Here is a 20,417-nt window from a genome sequence, read left to right on the forward strand (position 1 = left end):
GACATCATGTCTCGCTCCATCCACCAACGTCACGTTGCACCACAGACTGTCCAGGAGTTGGCGGATGCTTTAGTCCAGGTCTGGGAGGAGATCCCACAGGAGACCATCTGCAACCTCATCAGGAGCAGGCCCAGGCGTTGTAGGGAGGTCATACAGGCACGTGGAAGCCACACACAATACTGAGCCTCATTTTGACTTGTTTTAAGGACATTACATCAAAAGTTGGATCAGCCTGTAGTGTGTTTTTCAACTTTAATTTTGGCGGGTGACTCCAAATCCAGGCCTCCATTGGTTAATAAATTTGATTTCCATTGATGATTTTTGTATGATTTTGTTGTCAGCACCTTCAACTTTGTACAGAACAAAGTATTCAATGAGAATATTTCATTCATTCAGATCTTGGATGTGTTGAGTGTTCCCTTTATTTTTTTTCAGCAGTATATATAATCTATATCTATCATGTACAGCAGAGGTTAGGAGTTCCGGTTCAGTAGTTATACAGTTTGAAACAATAGCATTGATTTTGCTCATGTATGGCGTTATTAATAAAAACAAATGCTGACAATACAGCAAGAATATCCAAGTTTTCATTTTTCCAGTGCATGGCAGAAAATGAAAGCAATGGCTCAGTGATGACAGACTTCTTCAAAAGTTTTGTCAGGATTTCTTTTCAGCCACGTTGCTACCCACAGATTCTCATGGCTCATCTAGTTCTTCTCACACTGACTGATCAGGGCTATGGTGAACATAAAGACAACACAAACAGGCAAGACAATACAGTTTCCCCAATAAGTTTATTTGGATTTCCACAATACAGAGCACCTCCACTTGTCATTTCCAGTTGGTTTGTAATGTAGATGATATAATCAGAATGCCCGAATAGTAACTTCCTCTAGAACAGCATTCATGCTACTGCTATCAGACTTATAACAATCCTTGGTACAGATCTATTGCTCATGAGATCCCATTATGAAGAATCAGATGGTCCTCTTACAACGCAAAACTTTAGACTTAAGGCTCATCAGAATACAAATACAATTTCCAAGGATTATTACAATATTTTTTATTTTACCCGACAGCAGCGGAGGCAACCAGCTGAAGCCATAACCCCACGATGTTTCCTGTGATGGCATCGAGCACAATTCGCTCCTTAATAATGGAATATCTAATCACAAACTTGGGGTCAAGTGGCAGCAGCCATCTTTATTGGCTAGTAGTTCCACAGTTTCTCCATTAATTAAAATTACCATTTTAGTTTTGGCTATTGTGTGTTATTGCTCATTTAGAGGTATTTTACCACTTTTAGGCCTCAGCATTACCGTGAGGAAGTTGGTGTTGCTGTGCTTTAAATATGGTTCATGCATACTGATCAAATGAAAAGAGATTTTAAGTTTGATAGGATAGAAATGGTTTTTCTAAAAAGTTATGGTTTGTGGGGCTAAGTTTTTGTCACTTTGATCACATATGATTACTTCTATTTGTTTTCACATTAAACATATCAAATACAATTAGCGTCCAGTGTCTAGCAGATTTAACAAGGACTCATCATAGGGAAGGCAAAGGACCACAAAAGTTAAGAGATGTGCAATTAGTGCAATTAAGTATCAAGTTTTTTGTCTCCGTTTGCCTGAAACTGTCATGACTGATTGAACATCAAGCAGAATATAAATACAGATGAACATTTCCACTATCATGTACTGTAAGTAGAGCAGTATAAACAGTTGTCAGTGCTTGCAGTATACAGAAGGTAATAGATTTGGGTAGTATTCCACGATTTTCCTAAAGCATCATACCGTGCAAAGGCTCCACGACAGAAAATTAAAGAACAAAAATACGTCTTCACAGCTCATCATCAAAGTGGCTCTATCCACTTCAAGGTCTGTCTAACAATGGCCTGAACACAGCAAAACATTAGTCGATGAAACGCTTCCAGCATACAAAAAATAACATAGCATAAATCACTTCACGCCATGGAACGGAGCATAAAATAAACACATCCACTTTTGTAAGCTGTCTAGCGGAAGAGATGTCTGCCCCCTGCACATGTCAGCAGTTCTGTACCAAGCTAAGCGCTATATGGCACATTTTTGGATTCAATGGCAGTATATCTCAATATGAGACATGGCTGCTTTAAGGGTCTCCTCGTGGAATATAGCAGAGGAGTGTCAGACGAAGGAGAGATAAGAAGAAATAAAATCTGTCCTGGAATGTACAAAAAGTGAAGTGTAATCAGTTGACAGCACACACTTTCTATCCCCCAACATTAAATTGGGAAGCAAATCTTGAAGGATGGCTCAATTCTGGGTTATTCCCTGTTCTCAACAAGCATAAACTAATGGAGTCTTGTACGCTCCTGTAACAGACATGCCCTTGTCACTTCCATACACTGGAGGATATTACACTGCCCGCTACTGACAACATATTCCCATTACATGAGCAGCCCACATGGTGCCTCAAATTTGATCATCCCTTGAATTTGTAAGGGAGGCAAAATGTCGCAACAACCTTTATTTTTTTTTCCAGTTTTTCATACAACTCCTCTATTAGGGCAGTGAGTCCTTCAGTAAGCTGACCTCCTCTTCAGTCTCCTCTACGTCTTCTTCATAAATGGCGTTCAGTTGAACATTATCAACTCGGGGTCGTGGTTTGCCATTTGGGCCATATGGCGGAGTATATCTTTTTTTGTGATAATGCCAAGGAGGCGTCTGAGAAGAAGGAAACAAACACAGTTAAAGAAAAGACATTCTTTGAAGAAAAGCTAGTTTAACCATAGAGAAAGAGGAAAAAAGAAGATACAAAAGTGTCCAGATCAATGAGTGACGACATTAGACCACCACCGATTACTATTGCCAATAGCTTTGCTGATAAAATGGATCAGGATTTTTCAACAGCAAAGAACTGCCAAATGACAAGCTGATTAAAGGATGATCTGTGTCTTAAATTTACTTATCCTGGAGAACTGAGCTTTTTATCGCCTGTGATCCCATACTCCACCAGCACATAGAGAATAAGAAGACCACAATATGTGCACCGAATCAATGGATGTCAGATTATAAACAGCTCAGTAATTTAGTTCATTTCCCTTCGGACTGTGCAAAAAATGAAAGCGAAGAAATTACTAATGAGAATTTAGTAAGACAGAATATTAAATGGGTGAGTAACGTGAATGTTATCCTGGTACAGTATTTCCAAATCTTTCCTTATGAGTAAATGATGCAATTCAGGTATAAATACTTGCATCCCCCACACTGTGTAGTGATATAATAGAAGTATATATTACATAGCAATAAGTAATTTAATAGTAATGAACATTTGGTCCTATTTGATCAGCATGTTACAGCAGCAAAGTCGAGCACATGGATATCAAGTCACAGCCCCAACAAGGCCTAAAAACGCAGCTAATTGCTTGTTAGGCCATGTTCGCATTTCCACCTTTTTTAGGATGCCAAAAAAAACACAAATATAATCTGATCCAATAAAAGAGCCAATCATTCATTTGAATTGGGACAAAAAAATTTAAAAATGTTATGTGACCACAATCCACTTTTTTTTTTTTTTTTTAAAGTTGGATCATAGAACAGTCAGCGCAAATTTGTCTGGGTAAAACAACGAATAGAAAACAGATCAGTTTAAAAAAAAAAAAAAGCCTTTAAGTCTATAGGAAATCTCGTAACGGACAGTGGTCAGTTATTTCAGACATTAACTGATCTGTTTTTAAAGCAGAGTTCAAACCTAAAACAGCAGCGGTAGAGATGTAAAGAAACACCTCTAGTAAAGACTGATCCGTAAAAAAAATGAAACCAAACTGTGAGGCTATGTGCCCACGTTGCGGAAATGAAGCAGAAAATTTCTGCTTCATTTCCGCATGTCCTCTCCCGGATAAACGCATGCGGAATTCCGCTCGCGTTTATCGTGCGTTTTCCACATGCGGAATTACCTTGCGTTTTTTATTGCATTGCAAAGGCAATTCCGCTTGCGGAAACGCAAAATTAATTGACATGGTGCGGATTTTTGCGTGCATCAAAAACCGCAGCATGGGCATAGAACATGCGGATTCCCCTTGGGGACCATTGGGGGCGGATTACCTAGCGTTTCCGCTGTGGAAATTCTGCAGCATATACGCTTGAAAAACGCTACGTGGGCATATACCCTGAATCTGTTTCTAACTAATCCAGTTGGTTTTTCTTTAAACAGGGCTGTGGAGTCAGTAAGCCAAACCTCCGACTCCCTCATACACGGCTCATGTTTAAGTGATAAATTTACGGTAGGACACATTTTTCTCAGCTAAAAGTCTAGACCCTTAGATCAGGAATAGGACAGACATTTATACGACATTTCATAGCTTTCCCAAATTCTAATGAAAAAATATTCCTCACAAACTGCATTGCACTACTGTACCCAATTTATTATATATTTTAGGAGTTGGAGTCGGTCCATTTTATACCGACTCCAGCTCCGACTCCACAGCCCTGTCTTTAAATACTAGACCGGTTACAAACAGATGACAACTGGACGTGTGAACAGAGCCTTAGACAATCACTTGTTTTTGCATGGGAACAGCTGATTCAACCACAGAACTACATGGCTATTACAATTGAACACAGTATTTTCAGGGTGAAATAGATGTTCCTCTGCAAAATATAGTAATCAATCAAAAAAAAAAATAAATGCATAGACAGTCAGCTCCTTATCTACTGGTCTTACATACTGCTTTCGGATAGAACCATATGTTCATATGACAGGTCTTTGGCTAAAATGTAAATGGCTCGTGTAAAGCAATTTCTGCTACTGTAGTAGAGGACAGCATTGTCACCGAAGACCTTACAAAATACATGAGATACATGTTACTGCTGATGGGTAAATAAAAAACAAAGGTAGAGTCTGAAATCTGAATACTTGTCGTACTAAAAACCTCCACCAGGATAACACCACAAAGCAGAACATATTCAGCAGATGCCCTTGTTACTCCGGTTAGTACTTCCGCTTGTGAGAGGACGCATGAAATTCTTCTGTATTGGAAACAAACTGAAAAATTGAGAACATACTAAAGAGGTCATTGTAAATGATTGACATCTGCAACATAGTCAAAGCAACCAGCAGAATCTAACAAGGTCTCTAGTGCATTCACAAATGGAAAGCTACAGCAAAGCTTTGGTACATAAAGCTCTATACTAGATTTTGGCACCAGTTATTCTACATGTATTATTACAGAGGAGAGCAAGACTTTCCAACTAGCACAAGTAACTGAAGGGATTAGCACAGAGGTCAGATGGGGCGAGGGATGATGGAGCTAATGTCAACTCTAATGCGATTAGCTGAACAATGCAACGCTATGAAATACTGGGGATTTCCGTTAAGGAGAAACTAACACATAAAATGGGTGATATACCTTTTACATTCTTGCAGTCCGAGCCATAATACGTGAAACTTTCTTAGCAGAAGATGATAATATACAAAATATACGTAGAAATTATGAGAGTCCAGACTGCAGGAATACTTTTTGCTTACCCTAGAACAGCAAGTGTCAGTTTCAGGCATGGATGCCTGGCAGTGCTGAGCATCAGTATAAGGCAGAAACAGCACCGATAGTGCCAACCATGCATCATCAGCACAGTTACTGAGAGCATGAAAGCACAGCACAGTGGGGGCAGAGGCGGAAACAGACAATTCTTCTGACAGTGGTGCTTCTATGGAGGCATTGTGAGTAGACACTGCTGTGGACATATTGTGTACTGCCCTGCAGTATTTGGTGTTTCTAGGAGGAGTCTTGTGCTGCATGCCGCTATGGGAGATACCATGGGTGCTGCATAGAAGTAGAGGTCTGACCTCAGCCAATCAAAGTCATACCATATTTTAATGATGCGAAAGCGGGGCCCTACTTCTCCAGAATATGGTCCCTTCATTGTTTAACCGCAAACTGCTGAGGCTGGTCTTAGCCTTTATGGTGCAGCTTTTACTTTAAGCTTTGTCATTCCTCCATATAGAGAGCCATAACGTTTGAGTTTTCCATGGACATAGCTGTATGAGCACTTGTTTATTGTGGATACGTTATGACTTTTAATGGTGTTTTGGTGTACATTATATATATGTATTGAACATTTTCTTTACAGTGATGCTAAATTTATGTTAGGGGAGCATGATTTTATAGCAACTGTGCAGTCTGTCCTTACTATGGGTAAGAGCAGTGTAGCCATAGACCTATGCAGAGGTACAATTGTGTTATGTCTTTTGAATTGTTTAATATTTTACATTATATGTACTGTATATGCAATAAAGGGAACACTTTAGCTATAAAAACTCATTGTCCTGTTTTTGTCTAAACCTACTGTGGAGTCAGCCATTTCTATTAGAATATTTTATGAGCTTTTGCACAACAAAAACAATTGAAAAAAAAATGGTGGCCTTATTCTGAGAGCTATAACTTTTATTCTGTGGATGGAGCGGTGTTAGCGTTACCTTTGCTGGACTTGCTGTAGTTGATTGACTTTAATACTATTGTGGGCTATAAACACGGTTTGTGTCATGTTTTGCAAGATGAAGAGAAAAAAAAAAAGCGGCCATTCTGGCATTATTTCTTAGTTTGTTTTTTCTCATCCCATGGTTACTTTGTGGAAATAATGACATTAACTTTATTCTGGAAGTCAGAAACATTACATGGTTTCATAATGTTTTGTGTGTGCGGCAGGGTTGCCAACTTGTCTTTTTATTTTTTTCAGGGCAGCTTTTCAAAAAAAATCACAGACAATATTTTTTTATAAACAAACAGGAACACTATAATAAATCAAAGATTATAAGCGATGCGTATTTACAGTCCATAATTCTGATATGAAGACATCAGCTGCATTCACTGTAGACTGTCTTCAGCGTAAAAAAAAATCAAGACAACCTTAATTTTTCTTTAAGCACAGGGCAAAAAAAAAGTGTCTTTCTGTCCTGGAATTTCTGGACGGTTGGCAACTCTGGTGTGTGGCCAATATATTTCTATGGTGACCAAGTTGTGTGAGGGCGTAGGGTTTTTGTTGCATATTTTATAGATACCATACAGGCATTTTAATTTTTAATCTTTTTTTTTAAGGAAGAAATAATAAAAACAAAATTCCAGAATTTCTGATTTTATCATCATTGTATTACAGTGGTAACTGTTCAGGTAAAAAAAAAACAAGGTATTTTATAGTTTGAGTGGTTACAAATATGGCAATGACTTGTATAATGCACTACTTCAGTATTTAAGTGTATTATTAGACTGTCACTGTGTCACGGTCCACGTAGACAGGTGGAATTTGGCCCGATAATGCCCGATGATCTACTATACACAAGCCAATTGTTGATTGTTCACAGTTCGGATTACATGGGCCAACAAAATCTGATGGGAACAGAATGAACGCTAATATGATTGTTCTGTCATACCTCATGTTGTTCACAGCACATCCATATTAAAGGGGGCTTTTATCAGTGGCCATCAACATGATGCTGTACGAAACCAATGATTTTTTTCATGCTGGCATAAATTATTTGGTTATCAGATGAATAAGTGTTATGATCTTTCTTCGGGTGATCGCCAGCATGTTTACACAGGCTCATAATCGTTAACCAGCCTTCTTGCGACTAATATGAGTTCAGGAACAATTCTCAATCCTTTACCAAGACAGTACAAATACCTAAGGTCTTGTCTGAGTAAGAACACAAAGATCCCCCATTAAGTTGTTTGGGAAGTAGGGCTAAAGAGTGCATTTAGAACATCCAACCACAAGTTCATCTTTATTATCTATTAATATCATTATCTGTATTATCGAGATGCCCTAATCTTCTAGAATGCAGTGGTGAGGGCAGGACACCTTTTTCCTTTACATGAATTGTAAAAAAATCCCCCTTCATGTAAATAGGGTGGAAGAAAGAATTCTCTTATTACAGTCAATCAGAAGCCACAATCCTAGTGATGGGATCATAACTCCTAGTTTTCATAGACATTGTATTAGCGTGTATGATCTCTCTGAAAGGAATTATCTACGGTATATATGTATTCATATATGAGACACATCTGACAATGGAAATCATTAACAAAACAGCATAAAGGCGTACCTGCTGTTATAGGTTCTTGGGGACTTTAGTCTTTGCACACTTCAGAGGTATATAAGAATACATAAAAAGTCGTATCATATTCTACTAAGGAGAACTGGCATCTACCTCACCCTTCACCAGCTTGTAGTCTCCCTCTCCCTGCCTATAGGCTGTCTGCAAATGTTCAGAAGCCATCCTAGGGCCCCAGAAAGCCCCAGCTGTAGTAATAGTAAAAAAGACAGCAGATCGGAAAAGCAGCTTTCCTTCTCTGGAAAAACCACGGCTTTAAAATATATATATATATATATATATATATATATATATATATATATATATATATATATATATATATATATATATATATATATATATATATATATATATATATATATAAAAAAATAAGAGGTGGAGCAGGACAGTGAGGGGGTCAGAGCGCTGGGCACAGCACTGGCATTATGCTAGAAGAGCATACCCACTTACACGTTTACAAAAAAAAATCTGTATTTTCAGGGGGATTTGTATATTGAAAAAAAATTAAAACATGTAAAAAGATAATTTCTGACTGCACATCATCTTTTACACACTAATAGATTTCTAGGGTGGGATTGTGATTAATTTTCTAACAATAGTAATGCTTTAAAGGGGCAAGGATGCGACACATAAGTCAGTCGAAGCTTTAAGGCCCCGTCACACTTAGCGATGCTGCAACGATCCCGACAACGATACGACCTGTCAGGGATCGTTGCTGCGTCACTATGTGGTCGCTGGTGAGCTGTCAAACAGGCAGGCTCACCAACGATCAGGGGAGCAGCGACATCGTGGAAAGAATCTTTCCACGATGTCCTGCTCCTGGTTACGAGCCTGCTGAAGCAGGAGCAGGCTGGTAACTATGGTAAACATCGGGTTACTAGGGGCACACGCGCACCTAGTAACCCGTTGTTTATCATGGTTACCACTCTGCTACAGTGAGCGGGAGGTTACAGCTCACTTTAGCAGGCTCGTAACCATAATAAACAACGGGTTACTAGGTGCGGTGTGCCCCTAGTAACCAGATGTTTATTATGGTTACCAGCCTGATCACTGCTCCCGCTGGTCACACACAGTGATGTGTGCTGACCAGCGGGAGAGCACCGACCAAAAAATGGTCCAGGACACTTTGCAGCGATCTCACAGCAGGGGCCTGATCGTTGCAAAGTGTCACACATAGCGACATCGCTGGTGAGGTCGCTGTTGCGTCACCAAAACCGTGACCCAGCAGCGATCTCGCTATGTGAGACGGGGGCTTTAGGCTCTCTGTCTGTTTGCCAAACACAATTATCTGATACCTATGGCTTAAAGTAAATGTTACCCCCATTAGTATAATGACTTGGCTTTGTGTGTGGACACAATATGTACTAGGTAAGCAAAGTGCAACCCTGCAGCCTAGACCTATCAATAAGTTATGTTCCCCTATAATAGGTCCATTGTGAAAAATGTGGGGACAACATATACAAACATGTGCAGAGTATTGAAACTGCAGCACCGTAGCGGCCATCTGGTCCTAGCAGGAATACTTTATATGACCAGGCGAGAGCACATGCATGTACCGTACAAGACACTGCCACATTTAGATCACCCCAGCACAAGCTTCTGACCATTATTCTTTTTATATTGTGCCTAGAATCTAAGAGCCAAAATGCATGCCATGGTCCAGTGAGGAGACATACCCTAATATGACCATTTAGATCTAATGCTAGTCTAATTTTGTGATTTTTACAGAAGTCTCAGTAAAGAGCTGGTGCCTACTACGTTGCTTTGCTAATCATATGTCAAACAGATTGGAAATGCTGAGCAGAGGTTTCTGCCGCCTGCAGAGCTCAGTGAGAACTTTCAGCCTTGTCTGGCAGCGGCTGCGATCGGCTGGAGCAATGTGCTCTTCGGTTGACCTGGTGATGTGTGTGAACAGTTGTCAAATTTCATGCTTCCTGCCTCCTAAGAAGTGACTACAAGTTAGAGGCGTATTGACTAATCACCAAGGGTTCCACGTGCTGCTTTAGATTCTCGAGATGTTCTAATATGTTCTTCTTTGTGATGATCCCCAAGACAGTCCTGAAACAGATCATGTTATGCTAATAACTGAGTTGGAACTACAAATGGAGAAAACAAAAAGAATGAAGCAACAGAAAATAATGGCAATGTTATGGGCTGAGGGGTGGAATGGCTGACATACAACTAGAGGCTTTGTCAAAGCTTACATAAAAATTCCAAAGAAATACAAAACCATACACTTCTTAAGATAACCCAGAGGAGCTGCTTAGCATCAGCGCCCTGTCTATCGTAGGTGTCAGGAATATACGGCATGTAATGTGGTAGTGTGAGCTGTAATAACAGTTCATTGTGCATTTATTGGGCACAATGTGAAATATTACCAATATTAGTACTGCAGTGAACTGACAGCCTGTTAGAATAGCAGAGACATAGTCAGGAGCAGGAAACCTGTGACCTGTGCTACACCGAGGTGGTGCACAGTGATTCTCTTAGGAGAATAATGGGCAGAAGAAAGCTATACATCGGATATCTATGGATTGTGAGCAAACCAGACTACAATCTGTACACTGAATAGATTTTAGCAGCGGTATATTTGCTGTGATCACTCCCTGTCTTCTAGCCCACTTCTGCACTACGCTGCCATTATAGTGATCCTCAGTAATAGTTCACTTCAGCATGAATGAAATGAAGCAAGGGTTAATAAACAGGTGGAAAGTCTCTAATTTGTAAGCAGAGCATCTACTAGGACAGGAGATCCAGTTATTAAGTGCATGGTATGTCAGTATTACTTCCATGGACACCAAATACTTCGGCTGTTAATGTGACAGAGCATGCCATAATGCAGAGAGGCAGCCATTAGTAAAGAGCCCACAATATGTGAACACAATGAAGCCCAGAGACAAAGAAGTCTGCTTTATCCCCAACATGACCATCACCTCCATGAGGCTGATTGCACACCGGAGGTTTGTTCTCTGCTCTGTCCCTATTAAACCAAATACCAGTTATTTTGGATAGCTGCCCTTCCTCACTCGATTCATTACCTTTCAGGTTTAGAAGGAGAACTAGGAAAACAGCACTGATTATGTGCATGCAGACTGAACCATTGGGCCATTTTATCAGTAAAACCAGCGTATATGGAGTACAAGGTTATGTCTCCAGGAATATAATGAGCCAATGTAACATTATACTAGGCATTCTAATCAACACAACCGTCATATCAATGGGAAGTCGTTTTCTGGTTTTATGCAACTAAAGCTTAGGGGATAAGTAAAAGTTAAGAAGAATCTTTGACGTATTATAACCACACGTCATAAGTTTTGATCAGTGGAAATTGGAGTCCTGAGACCCTCACCAATCACTGAAGAGAAGGGACAGAAGAACTCGGGGAATCCTTGAAGAGCCATGCGAAGACTCTTAGAAAGTCTATGGGTCCTTTATTTATTAGTTCCTCTAATTATTGTAGAGCAAATTGTGTACCTAGTGCTATAACTCTCCATTTAAGCTTTCTAAGGATATTACAAGTCATTCAGAAATCTCTGGCCTGGATTAATAATCTGCGTTATATGATCACATACATCTGCAGTAACTTGTAATGGCCTCCAGTAGGGTATATTATACCATAAGGGATAGAACCAGAAAACTCGCGTAACCATAGTTTTAATTTTGATTTCATAAATCAATAGTACACGTGAAAATAAGAAACTTTGTAATATATCTTATCAGAAAACTCTGCATCTTTCTCTGCAAGAATTGATCAATCATTATCAAAATTCTCAATTTGAGGTAAGATCTGCATTCAGCGAACAATATTGTGGCAAATATTAAATCAATAATTATAAGTCAAAAACCTGAATAGGCACCGCAGGAAGTGCCCCGATGCGCGTTTCAAGCTACCTTCATTCAAGGAGTCACTCCTTGGACTTATAATTATTGATTTCATATTTGCCACAATATTGTTTGAGTATGTCATGGATGCATAATAGGCCGCTTATATATTTTTAGTGGTGGGTGAGCATGGACATCTTTGTAATTATGCAATAAACCCAGTGCCACTTATCAATGCACTTTGCATCTATGTAGAAATTTGTTCCACTCTTATTCTACTGGTCTTAAGAATAATTTTTTTCCATCCATCAACAATAAGAGGTGGCATTGCCTACAGCATATATTTCTTGGTTGTTTTCACTCTCTGTAGCCAATAATTCATATATTTTTTCTAGTCAATTGCCCTGTTTTTGGCCCCCTGGTCTGTACTTTGCCTTCTTCTCATGTTTATGCTGTTTTTTAATGTTGAGATTTTAATCTAAGATGAATAAAGATTTATATATTTTTCCTAGTACTGTAGCACTCCAATTCTTGATAGGTTTTTCTGATAAGATTCTATGTAGATGAGAGAGGGAGGAGGCAGAGCTCCACCCTCCTCCTATCTACAGTACATAGCATCTTATCAGTAGCAGCTCTCATCTCCTATATACACGAGGGAGGAGCCAGAGGCAGAGCTCCACCCTCCTCCTCTCCCTCCTATCTACAGTACATAGCATCTTATCAGTAGCAGCTCTCATCTCCTATATACACGAGGGAGGGAGGAGCCAGAGGCAGAGCTCCACCCTCCTCCTCTCCCTCCTATCTACAGTACATAACATCTTATCAGTAGCAGCTCTGATCTCCTATATACACGAGGGAGGAGCCAGAGGCAGAGCTCCACCCTCCTCCTCTCCCTCCTATCTACAGTACATAGCATCTTATCAGTAGCAGCTCTCATCTCCTATATACACGAGGGAGGAGCCAGAGGCAGAGCTCCACCCTCCTCCTATCTACAGTACATAGCATCTTATCAGTAGCAGCTCTCATCTCCTATATACACGAGGGAGGAGCCAGAGGCAGAGCTCCACCCTCCTCCTCTCCCTCCTATCTACAGTACATAGCATCTTATCAGTAGCAGCTCTCATCTCCTATATACACGAGGGAGGGAGGAGCCAGAGGCAGAGCTCCACCCTCCTCCTCTCCCTCCTATCTACAGTACATAGCATCTTATCAGTAGCAGCTCTCATCTCCTATATACACGAGGGAGGAGCCAGAGGCAGAGCTCCACCCTCCTCCTCTCCCTCCTATCTACAGTACATAACATCTTATCAGTATCAGCTCTGATCTCCTATATACACGAGGGAGGGAGGAGCCAGAGGCAGAGCTCCACCCTCCTCCTCTCCCTCCTATCTACAGTACATAGCATCTTATCAGTAGCAGCTCTCATCTCCTATATACACGAGGGAGGAGCCAGAGGCAGAGCTCCACCCTCCTCCTCTCCCTCCTATCTACAGTACATAGCATCTTATCAGTAGCAGCTCTCATCTCCTATATACACGAGGGAGGGAGGAGCCAGAGGCAGAGCTCCACCCTCCTCCTCTCCCTCCTATCTACAGTACATAGCATCTTATCAGTAGCAGCTCTCATCTCCTATATACACGAGGGAGGAGCCAGAGGCAGAGCTCCACCCTCCTCCTCTCCCTAGTATCTACAGTACATAGCATCTTATCAGTAGCAGCTCTCATCTCCTATATACAGGAGGGAGGGAGGAGCCAGAGCTCCACCCTCCTCCTCTCCCTCCTATCTACAGTACATAGCATCTTATCAGTAGCAGCTCTCATCTCCTATATACACGAGGGAGGAGCCAGAGGCAGAGCTCCACCCTCCTCCTCTCCCTCCTATCTACAGTACATAGCATCTTATCAGTAGCAGCTCTCATCTCCTATATACAGGAGGGAGGGAGGAGCCAGAGCTCCACCCTCCTCCTCTCCCTCCTATCTACAGTACATAGCATCTTATCAGTAGCAGCTCTCATCTCCTATATACACGAGGGAGGGAGGAGCCAGAGGCAGAGCTCCACCCTCCTCCTCTCCCTCCTATCTACAGTACATAGCATCTTATCAGTAGCAGCTCTCATCTCCTATATACACGAGGGAGGGAGGAGCCAGAGGCAGAGCTCCACCCTCCTCCTCTCCCTCCTATCTACAGTACATAGCATCTTATCAGTAGCAGCTCTCATCTCCTATATACACGAGGGAGGAGCCAGAGGCAGAGCTCCACCCTCCTCCTCTCCCTCCTATCTACAGTACATAGCATCTTATCAGTAGCAGCTCTCATCTCCTATATACACGAGGGAGGGAGGAGCCAGAGCTCCACCCTCCTCCTCTCCCTCCTATCTACAGTACATAGCATCTTATCAGTAGCAGCTCTCATCTCCTATATACACGAGGGAGGAGCCAGAGGCAGAGCTCCACCCTCCTCCTCTCCCTCCTATCTACAGTACATAGCATCTTATCAGTAGCAGCTCTCATCCTCTATATACACGAGGGAGGAGCCAGAGGCAGAGCTCCACCCTCCTCCTCTCCCTCCTATCTACAGTACATAGCATCTTATCAGTAGCAGCTCTCATCTCCTATATACACGAGGGAGGGAGGAGCCAGAGGCAGAGCTCCACCCTCCTCCTCTCCCTCCTATCTACAGTACATAGCATCTTATCAGTAGCAGCTCTCATCTCCTATATACACGAGGGAGGGAGGAGCCAGAGGCAGAGCTCCACCCTCCTCCTCTCCCTAGTATCTACAGTACATAGCATCTTATCAGTAGCAGCTCTCATCTCCTATATACACGAGGGAGGAGCCAGAGGCAGAGCTCCACCCTCCTCCTCTCCCTCCTATCTACAGTACATAGCATCTTATCAGTAGCAGCTCTCAGCCTCTATATACACGAGGGAGGAGCCAGAGGCAGAGCTCCACCCTCCTCCTCTCTCTCCTATCTACAGTACATAGCATCTTATCAGTAGCAGCTCTCATCTCCTATATACACGAGGGAGGGAGGAGCCAGAGGCAGAGCTCCACCCTCCTCCTCTCCCTCCTATCTACAGTACATAGCATCTTATCAGTAGCAGCTCTCATCCTCTATATACACGAGGGAGGGAGGAGCCAGAGGCAGAGCTCCACCCTCCTCCTATCTACAGTACATAACATCTTATCAGTAGCAGCTCTCATCTCCTATATACACGAGGGAGGAGCCAGAGGCAGAGCTCCACCCTCCTCCTCTCCCTCCTATCTACAGTACATAGCATCTTATCAGTAGCAGCTCTCATCTCCTATATACACGAGGGAGGAGCCAGAGGCAGAGCTCCACCCTCCTCCTCTCCCTCCTATCTACAGTACATAGCATCTTATCAGTAGCAGCTCTCATCTCCTATATACACGAGGGAGGGAGGAGCCAGAGGCAGAGCTCCACCCTCCTCCTCTCCCTCCTATCTACAGTACATAGCATCTCATCAGTAGCAGCTCTCATCTCCTATATACACGAGGGAGGGAGGAGCCAGAGCTCCTCCCTCCTCCTCTCCCTCCTATCCACAGTACATAGCATCTTATCAGTAGCAGCTCTCATCTCCTATATACACGAGGGAGGGAGGAGCCAGAGGCAGAGCTCCACCCTCCTCCTCTCCCTCCTATCTACAGTACATAGCATCTTATCAGTAGCAGCTCTCATCTCCTATATACACGAGGGAGGGAGGAGCCAGAGCTCCACCCTCCTCCTCTCCCTCCTATCCACAGTACATAGCATCTTATCAGTAGCAGCTCTCATCTCCTATATACACGAGGGAGGGAGGAGCCAGAGGCAGAGCTCCACCCTCCTCCTCTCCCTCCTATCTACAGTACATAGCATCTTATCAGTAGCAGCTCTCATCTCCTATATACACAAGGGAGGGAGGAGCCAGAGGCAGAGCTCCACCCTCCTCCTCTCCCTCCTATCTACAGTACATAGCATCTTATCAGTAGCAGCTCTCATCTCCTATATACACGAGGGAGGAGCCAGAGGCAGAGCTCCACCCTCCTCCTCTCCCTAGTATCTACAGTACATAGCATCTTATCAGTAGCAGCTCTCATCTCCTATATACACGAGGGAGGGAGGAGCCAGAGGCAGAGCTCCACCCTCCTCCTCTCCCTCCTATCTACAGTACATAACATCTTATCAGTAGCAGCTCTCATCTCCTATATACACGAGGGAGGGAGGAGCCAGAGGCAGAGCTCCACCCTCCTCCTCTCCCTCCTATCTACAGTACATAGCATCTTATCAGTAGCAGCTCTCATCTCCTATATACACGAGGGAGGAGCCAGAGGCAGAGCTCCTCCCTCCTCCTCTCCCTAGTATCTACAGTACATAGCATCTTATCAGTAGCAGCTCTCATCTCCTATATACACGAGGGAGGGAGGAGCCAGAGGCAGAGCTCCACCCTCCTCCTCTCCCTCCTATCTACAGTACATAACATCTTATCAGTAGCAGCTCTCATCTCCTATATACACGAGGGAGGAGCCAGAGGCAGAGCTCCACCCTCCTCCTCTCCCTAGTATCTACAGTACATAGCATCTTATCAGTAGCAGCTCTCATCTCCTATATACACGAGGGAGGGAGGAGCCAGGGGCAGAGCTCCACCCTCCTCCTCTCCCTCCTATCCACAGTACATAGCATCTTATCAGTAGCAGCTCTCATCTCCTATATACACGAGGGAGGAGCCAGAGGCAGAGCTCCACCCTCCTCCTCTCCCTCCTATCTACAGTACATAGCATCTTATCAGTAGCAGCTCTCATCTCCTATATACAGGAGGGAGGGAGGAGCCAGAGCTCCACCCTCCTCCTCTCCCTCCTATCTACAGTACATAGCATCTTATCAGTAGCAGCTCTCATCTCCTATATACACGAGGGAGGAGCCAGAGGCAGAGCTCCACCCTCCTCCTCTCCCTCCTATCTACAGTACATAGCATCTTATCAGTAGCAGCTCTCATCTCCTATATACACGAGGGAGGAGCCAGAGGCAGAGCTCCACCCTCCTCCTCTCCCTCCTATCTACAGTACATAGCATCTTATCAGTAGCAGCTCTCATCTCCTATATACACGAGGGAGGAGCCAGAGGCAGAGCTCCACCCTCCTCCTCTCCCTCCTATCCACAGTACATAGCATCTTATCAGTAGCAGCTCTCATCTCCTATATACACGAGGGAGGAGCCAGAGGCAGAGCTCCACCCTCCTCCTCTCCCTCCTATCTACAGTACATAGCATCTTATCAGTAGCAGCTCTCATCTCCTATATACACGAGGGAGGGAGGAGCCAGAGGCAGAGCTCCACCCTCCTCCTCTCCCTCCTATCTACAGTACATAGCATCTTATCAGTAGCAGCTCTCATCTCCTATATACACGAGGGAGGAGCCAGAGGCAGAGCTCCACCCTCCTCCTCTCCCTCCTATCTACAGTACATAACATCTTATCAGTAGCAGCTCTCATCCTCTATATACACGAGGGAGGGAGGAGCCAGAGGCAGAGCTCCACCCTCCTCCTCTCCCTCCTATCTACAGTACATAGCATCTTATCAGTAGCAGCTCTCATCTCCTATATACACGAGGGAGGGAGGAGCCAGAGGCAGAGCTCCACCCTCCTCCTCTCCCTCCTATCTACAGTACATAGCATCTTATCAGTAGCAGCTCTCATCTCCTATATACACGAGGGAGGAGCCAGAGGCAGAGCTCCACCCTCCTCCTCTCCCTAGTATCTACAGTACATAGCATCTTATCAGTAGCAGCTCTCATCTCCTATATACACGAGGGAGGGAGGAGCCAGGGGCAGAGCTCCACCCTCCTCCTCTCCCTCCTATCCACAGTACATAGCATCTTATCAGTAGCAGCTCTCATCTCCTATATACACGAGGGAGGAGCCAGAGGCAGAGCTCCACCCTCCTCCTCTCCCTCCTATCTACAGTACATAGCATCTTATCAGTAGCAGCTCTCATCTCCTATATACAGGAGGGAGGGAGGAGCCAGAGCTCCACCCTCCTCCTCTCCCTCCTATCTACAGTACATAGCATCTTATCAGTAGCAGCTCTCATCTCCTATATACACGAGGGAGGAGCCAGAGGCAGAGCTCCACCCTCCTCCTCTCCCTCCTATCTACAGTACATAGCATCTTATCAGTAGCAGCTCTCATCTCCTATATACACGAGGGAGGAGCCAGAGGCAGAGCTCCACCCTCCTCCTCTCCCTCCTATCTACAGTACATAGCATCTTATCAGTAGCAGCTCTCATCTCCTATATACACGAGGGAGGAGCCAGAGGCAGAGCTCCACCCTCCTCCTCTCCCTCCTATCCACAGTACATAGCATCTTATCAGTAGCAGCTCTCATCTCCTATATACACGAGGGAGGAGCCAGAGGCAGAGCTCCACCCTCCTCCTCTCCCTCCTATCTACAGTACATAGCATCTTATCAGTAGCAGCTCTCATCTCCTATATACAGGAGGGAGGGAGGAGCCAGAGCTCCACCCTCCTCCTCTCCCTCCTATCTACAGTACATAGCATCTTATCAGTAGCAGCTCTCATCTCCTATATATACGAGGGAGGGAGGAGCCAGAGGCAGAGCTTCACCCTCCTCCTCTCCCTCCTATCTACAGTACATAGCATCTTATCAGTAGCAGCTCTCATCTCCTATATACACGAGGGAGGGAGGAGCCAGAGCTCCACCCTCCTCCTCTCCCTCCTATCTACAGTACATAGCATCTTATCAGTAGCAGCTCTCATCTCCTATATACACGAGGGAGGAGCCAGAGGCAGAGCTCCACCCTCCTCCTCTCCCTAGTAACTACAGTACATAGCATCTTATCAGTAGCAGCTCTCATCCTCTATATACACGAGGGAGGGAGGAGCCAGGGGTAGAGCTCCACCCTCCTCCTCTCCCTCCTATCTACAGTACATAGCATCTTATCAGTAGCAGCTCTCATCTCCTATATACACGAGGGAGGAGCCAGAGGCAGAGCTCCACCCTCCTCCTCTCCCTCCTATCTACAGTACATAGCATCTTATCAGTAGCAGCTCTCATCTCCTATATACACGAGGGAGGAGCCAGAGGCAGAGCTCCACCCTCCTCCTCTCCCTCCTATCTACAGTACATAGCATCTTATCAGTAGCAGCTCTGATCTCCTATATACACGAGGGAGGGAGGAGCCAGAGGCAGAGCTCCACCCTCCTATCCACAGTACATAGCATCTTATCAGTAGCAGCCGCCAACTCCTATGTACTGTAGATAGGAGGGAGAGGAGGAGGGTGGAGCTCTGCCTCTGGCTCCTCCCTCATGTATATAGGAGATGAGAGCTGCTACTGATAAGATGCTATGTACTGTAGATAGGAGGGAGAGGAGGAGGGTGGAGTTCTACCTCTGGCTCCTCCCTCCCTCATGTATATAGAGGATGAGAGCTGCTACTGATAAGATGCTATGTACTGTAGATAGGAGGGAGAGGAGGAGGGTGGAGCTCTGCCTCTGGCTCCTCCCTCCCTCGTGTATATAGTAGATGAGAGCTGCTACTGATAAGATGCTATGTACTGTAGATAGGAGGGAGAGGAGGAGGGTGGAGCTCTGCCTCTGGCTCCTCCCTCCCTCGTGTATATAGGAGATGAGAGCTGCTACTGATAAGATGTTATGTACTGTGGATAGGAGGGAGAGGAGGAGGGTGGAGCTCTGTCTCTGGCTCCTCCCTCGTGTATATAGGAGATGAGAGCTGCTACTGATAAGATGCTATGTACTGTAGATAGGAGGGAGAGGAGGAGGGTGGAGCTCTGCCTCTGGCTCCTCCCTCGTGTATATAGGAGATGAGAGCTGCTACTGATAAGATGCTATGTACTGTAGATAGGAGGGAGAGGAGGAGGGTGGAGCTCTGCCTCTGGCTCCTCCCTCGTGTATATAGGAGATGAGAGCTGCTACTGATAAGATGCTATGTACTGTAGATAGGAGGGAGAGGAGGAGGGTGGAGCTCTGCCTCTGGCTCCTCCCTCGTGTATATAGGAGATGAGAGCTGCTACTGATAAGATGTTATGTACTGTAGATAGGAGGGAGAGGAGGAGGGTGGAGCTCTGCCTCTGGCTCCTCCCTCGTGTATATAGGAGATGAGAGCTGCTACTGATAAGATGCTATGTACTGTAGATAGGAGAGAGAGGAGGAGGGTGGAGCTCTGGCTCCTCCCTCCCTCGTGTATATAGGAGATGAGAGCTGCTACTGATAAGATGCTATGTACTGTAGATAGGAGGGAGAGGAGGAGGGTGGAGCTCTACCCCTGGCTCCTCCCTCCCTCGTCTATATAGAATCTCATCAGTAGCAGCTGTCATCTCCTATCTCAGTAATGGGAAAGTTTTCACTGAATACAGATTTTACCTCAGAATTGAGAATTTTGATAATGACTGATCAATTCTGGCAGAGAAAGAAGCAGATTTCTCTGATAAGATATAATACAAAGTTGCTTATTTTCATGTGCACTATTGATTTG

The 20,417-nt window shown here is 44.1% G+C and overlaps 1 protein-coding gene across 6 annotated transcripts in view; it reads right to left on the reverse strand.

Annotated features, from left to right (window-relative positions):
- Positions 1-775: 775 nt before the first annotated feature.
- Positions 776-20,417, reverse strand: part of CLCN3 (chloride voltage-gated channel 3) — a 167,469-nt gene continuing 147,827 nt past the window's right edge. For 4 of the 6 annotated variants that reach the window (XM_073644029.1, XM_073644037.1, XM_073644062.1 and 1 more), the window contains 2 exons: positions 10,071-10,146; positions 776-2,705 (listed from right to left, as the gene is read on the reverse strand). In XM_073644029.1, coding sequence (XP_073500130.1) covers positions 2,544-2,705; positions 10,071-10,146 — 238 coding nt within the window. In that variant the 3' untranslated portion in view covers positions 776-2,543. The remainder of the gene's footprint in view (positions 2,706-10,070; positions 10,147-20,417) is intronic. The other 2 variants (XM_073644053.1, XM_073644071.1) reach the window with 1 other exon arrangement.

This window comes from Phyllobates terribilis, unplaced genomic scaffold (assembly GCF_046119375.1).
Source record: "Phyllobates terribilis strain yellow unplaced genomic scaffold, ASM4611937v1 Scaffold_1__5_contigs__length_1240528914, whole genome shotgun sequence".
Taxonomy (NCBI): Eukaryota; Metazoa; Chordata; class Amphibia; order Anura; family Dendrobatidae; genus Phyllobates; species Phyllobates terribilis.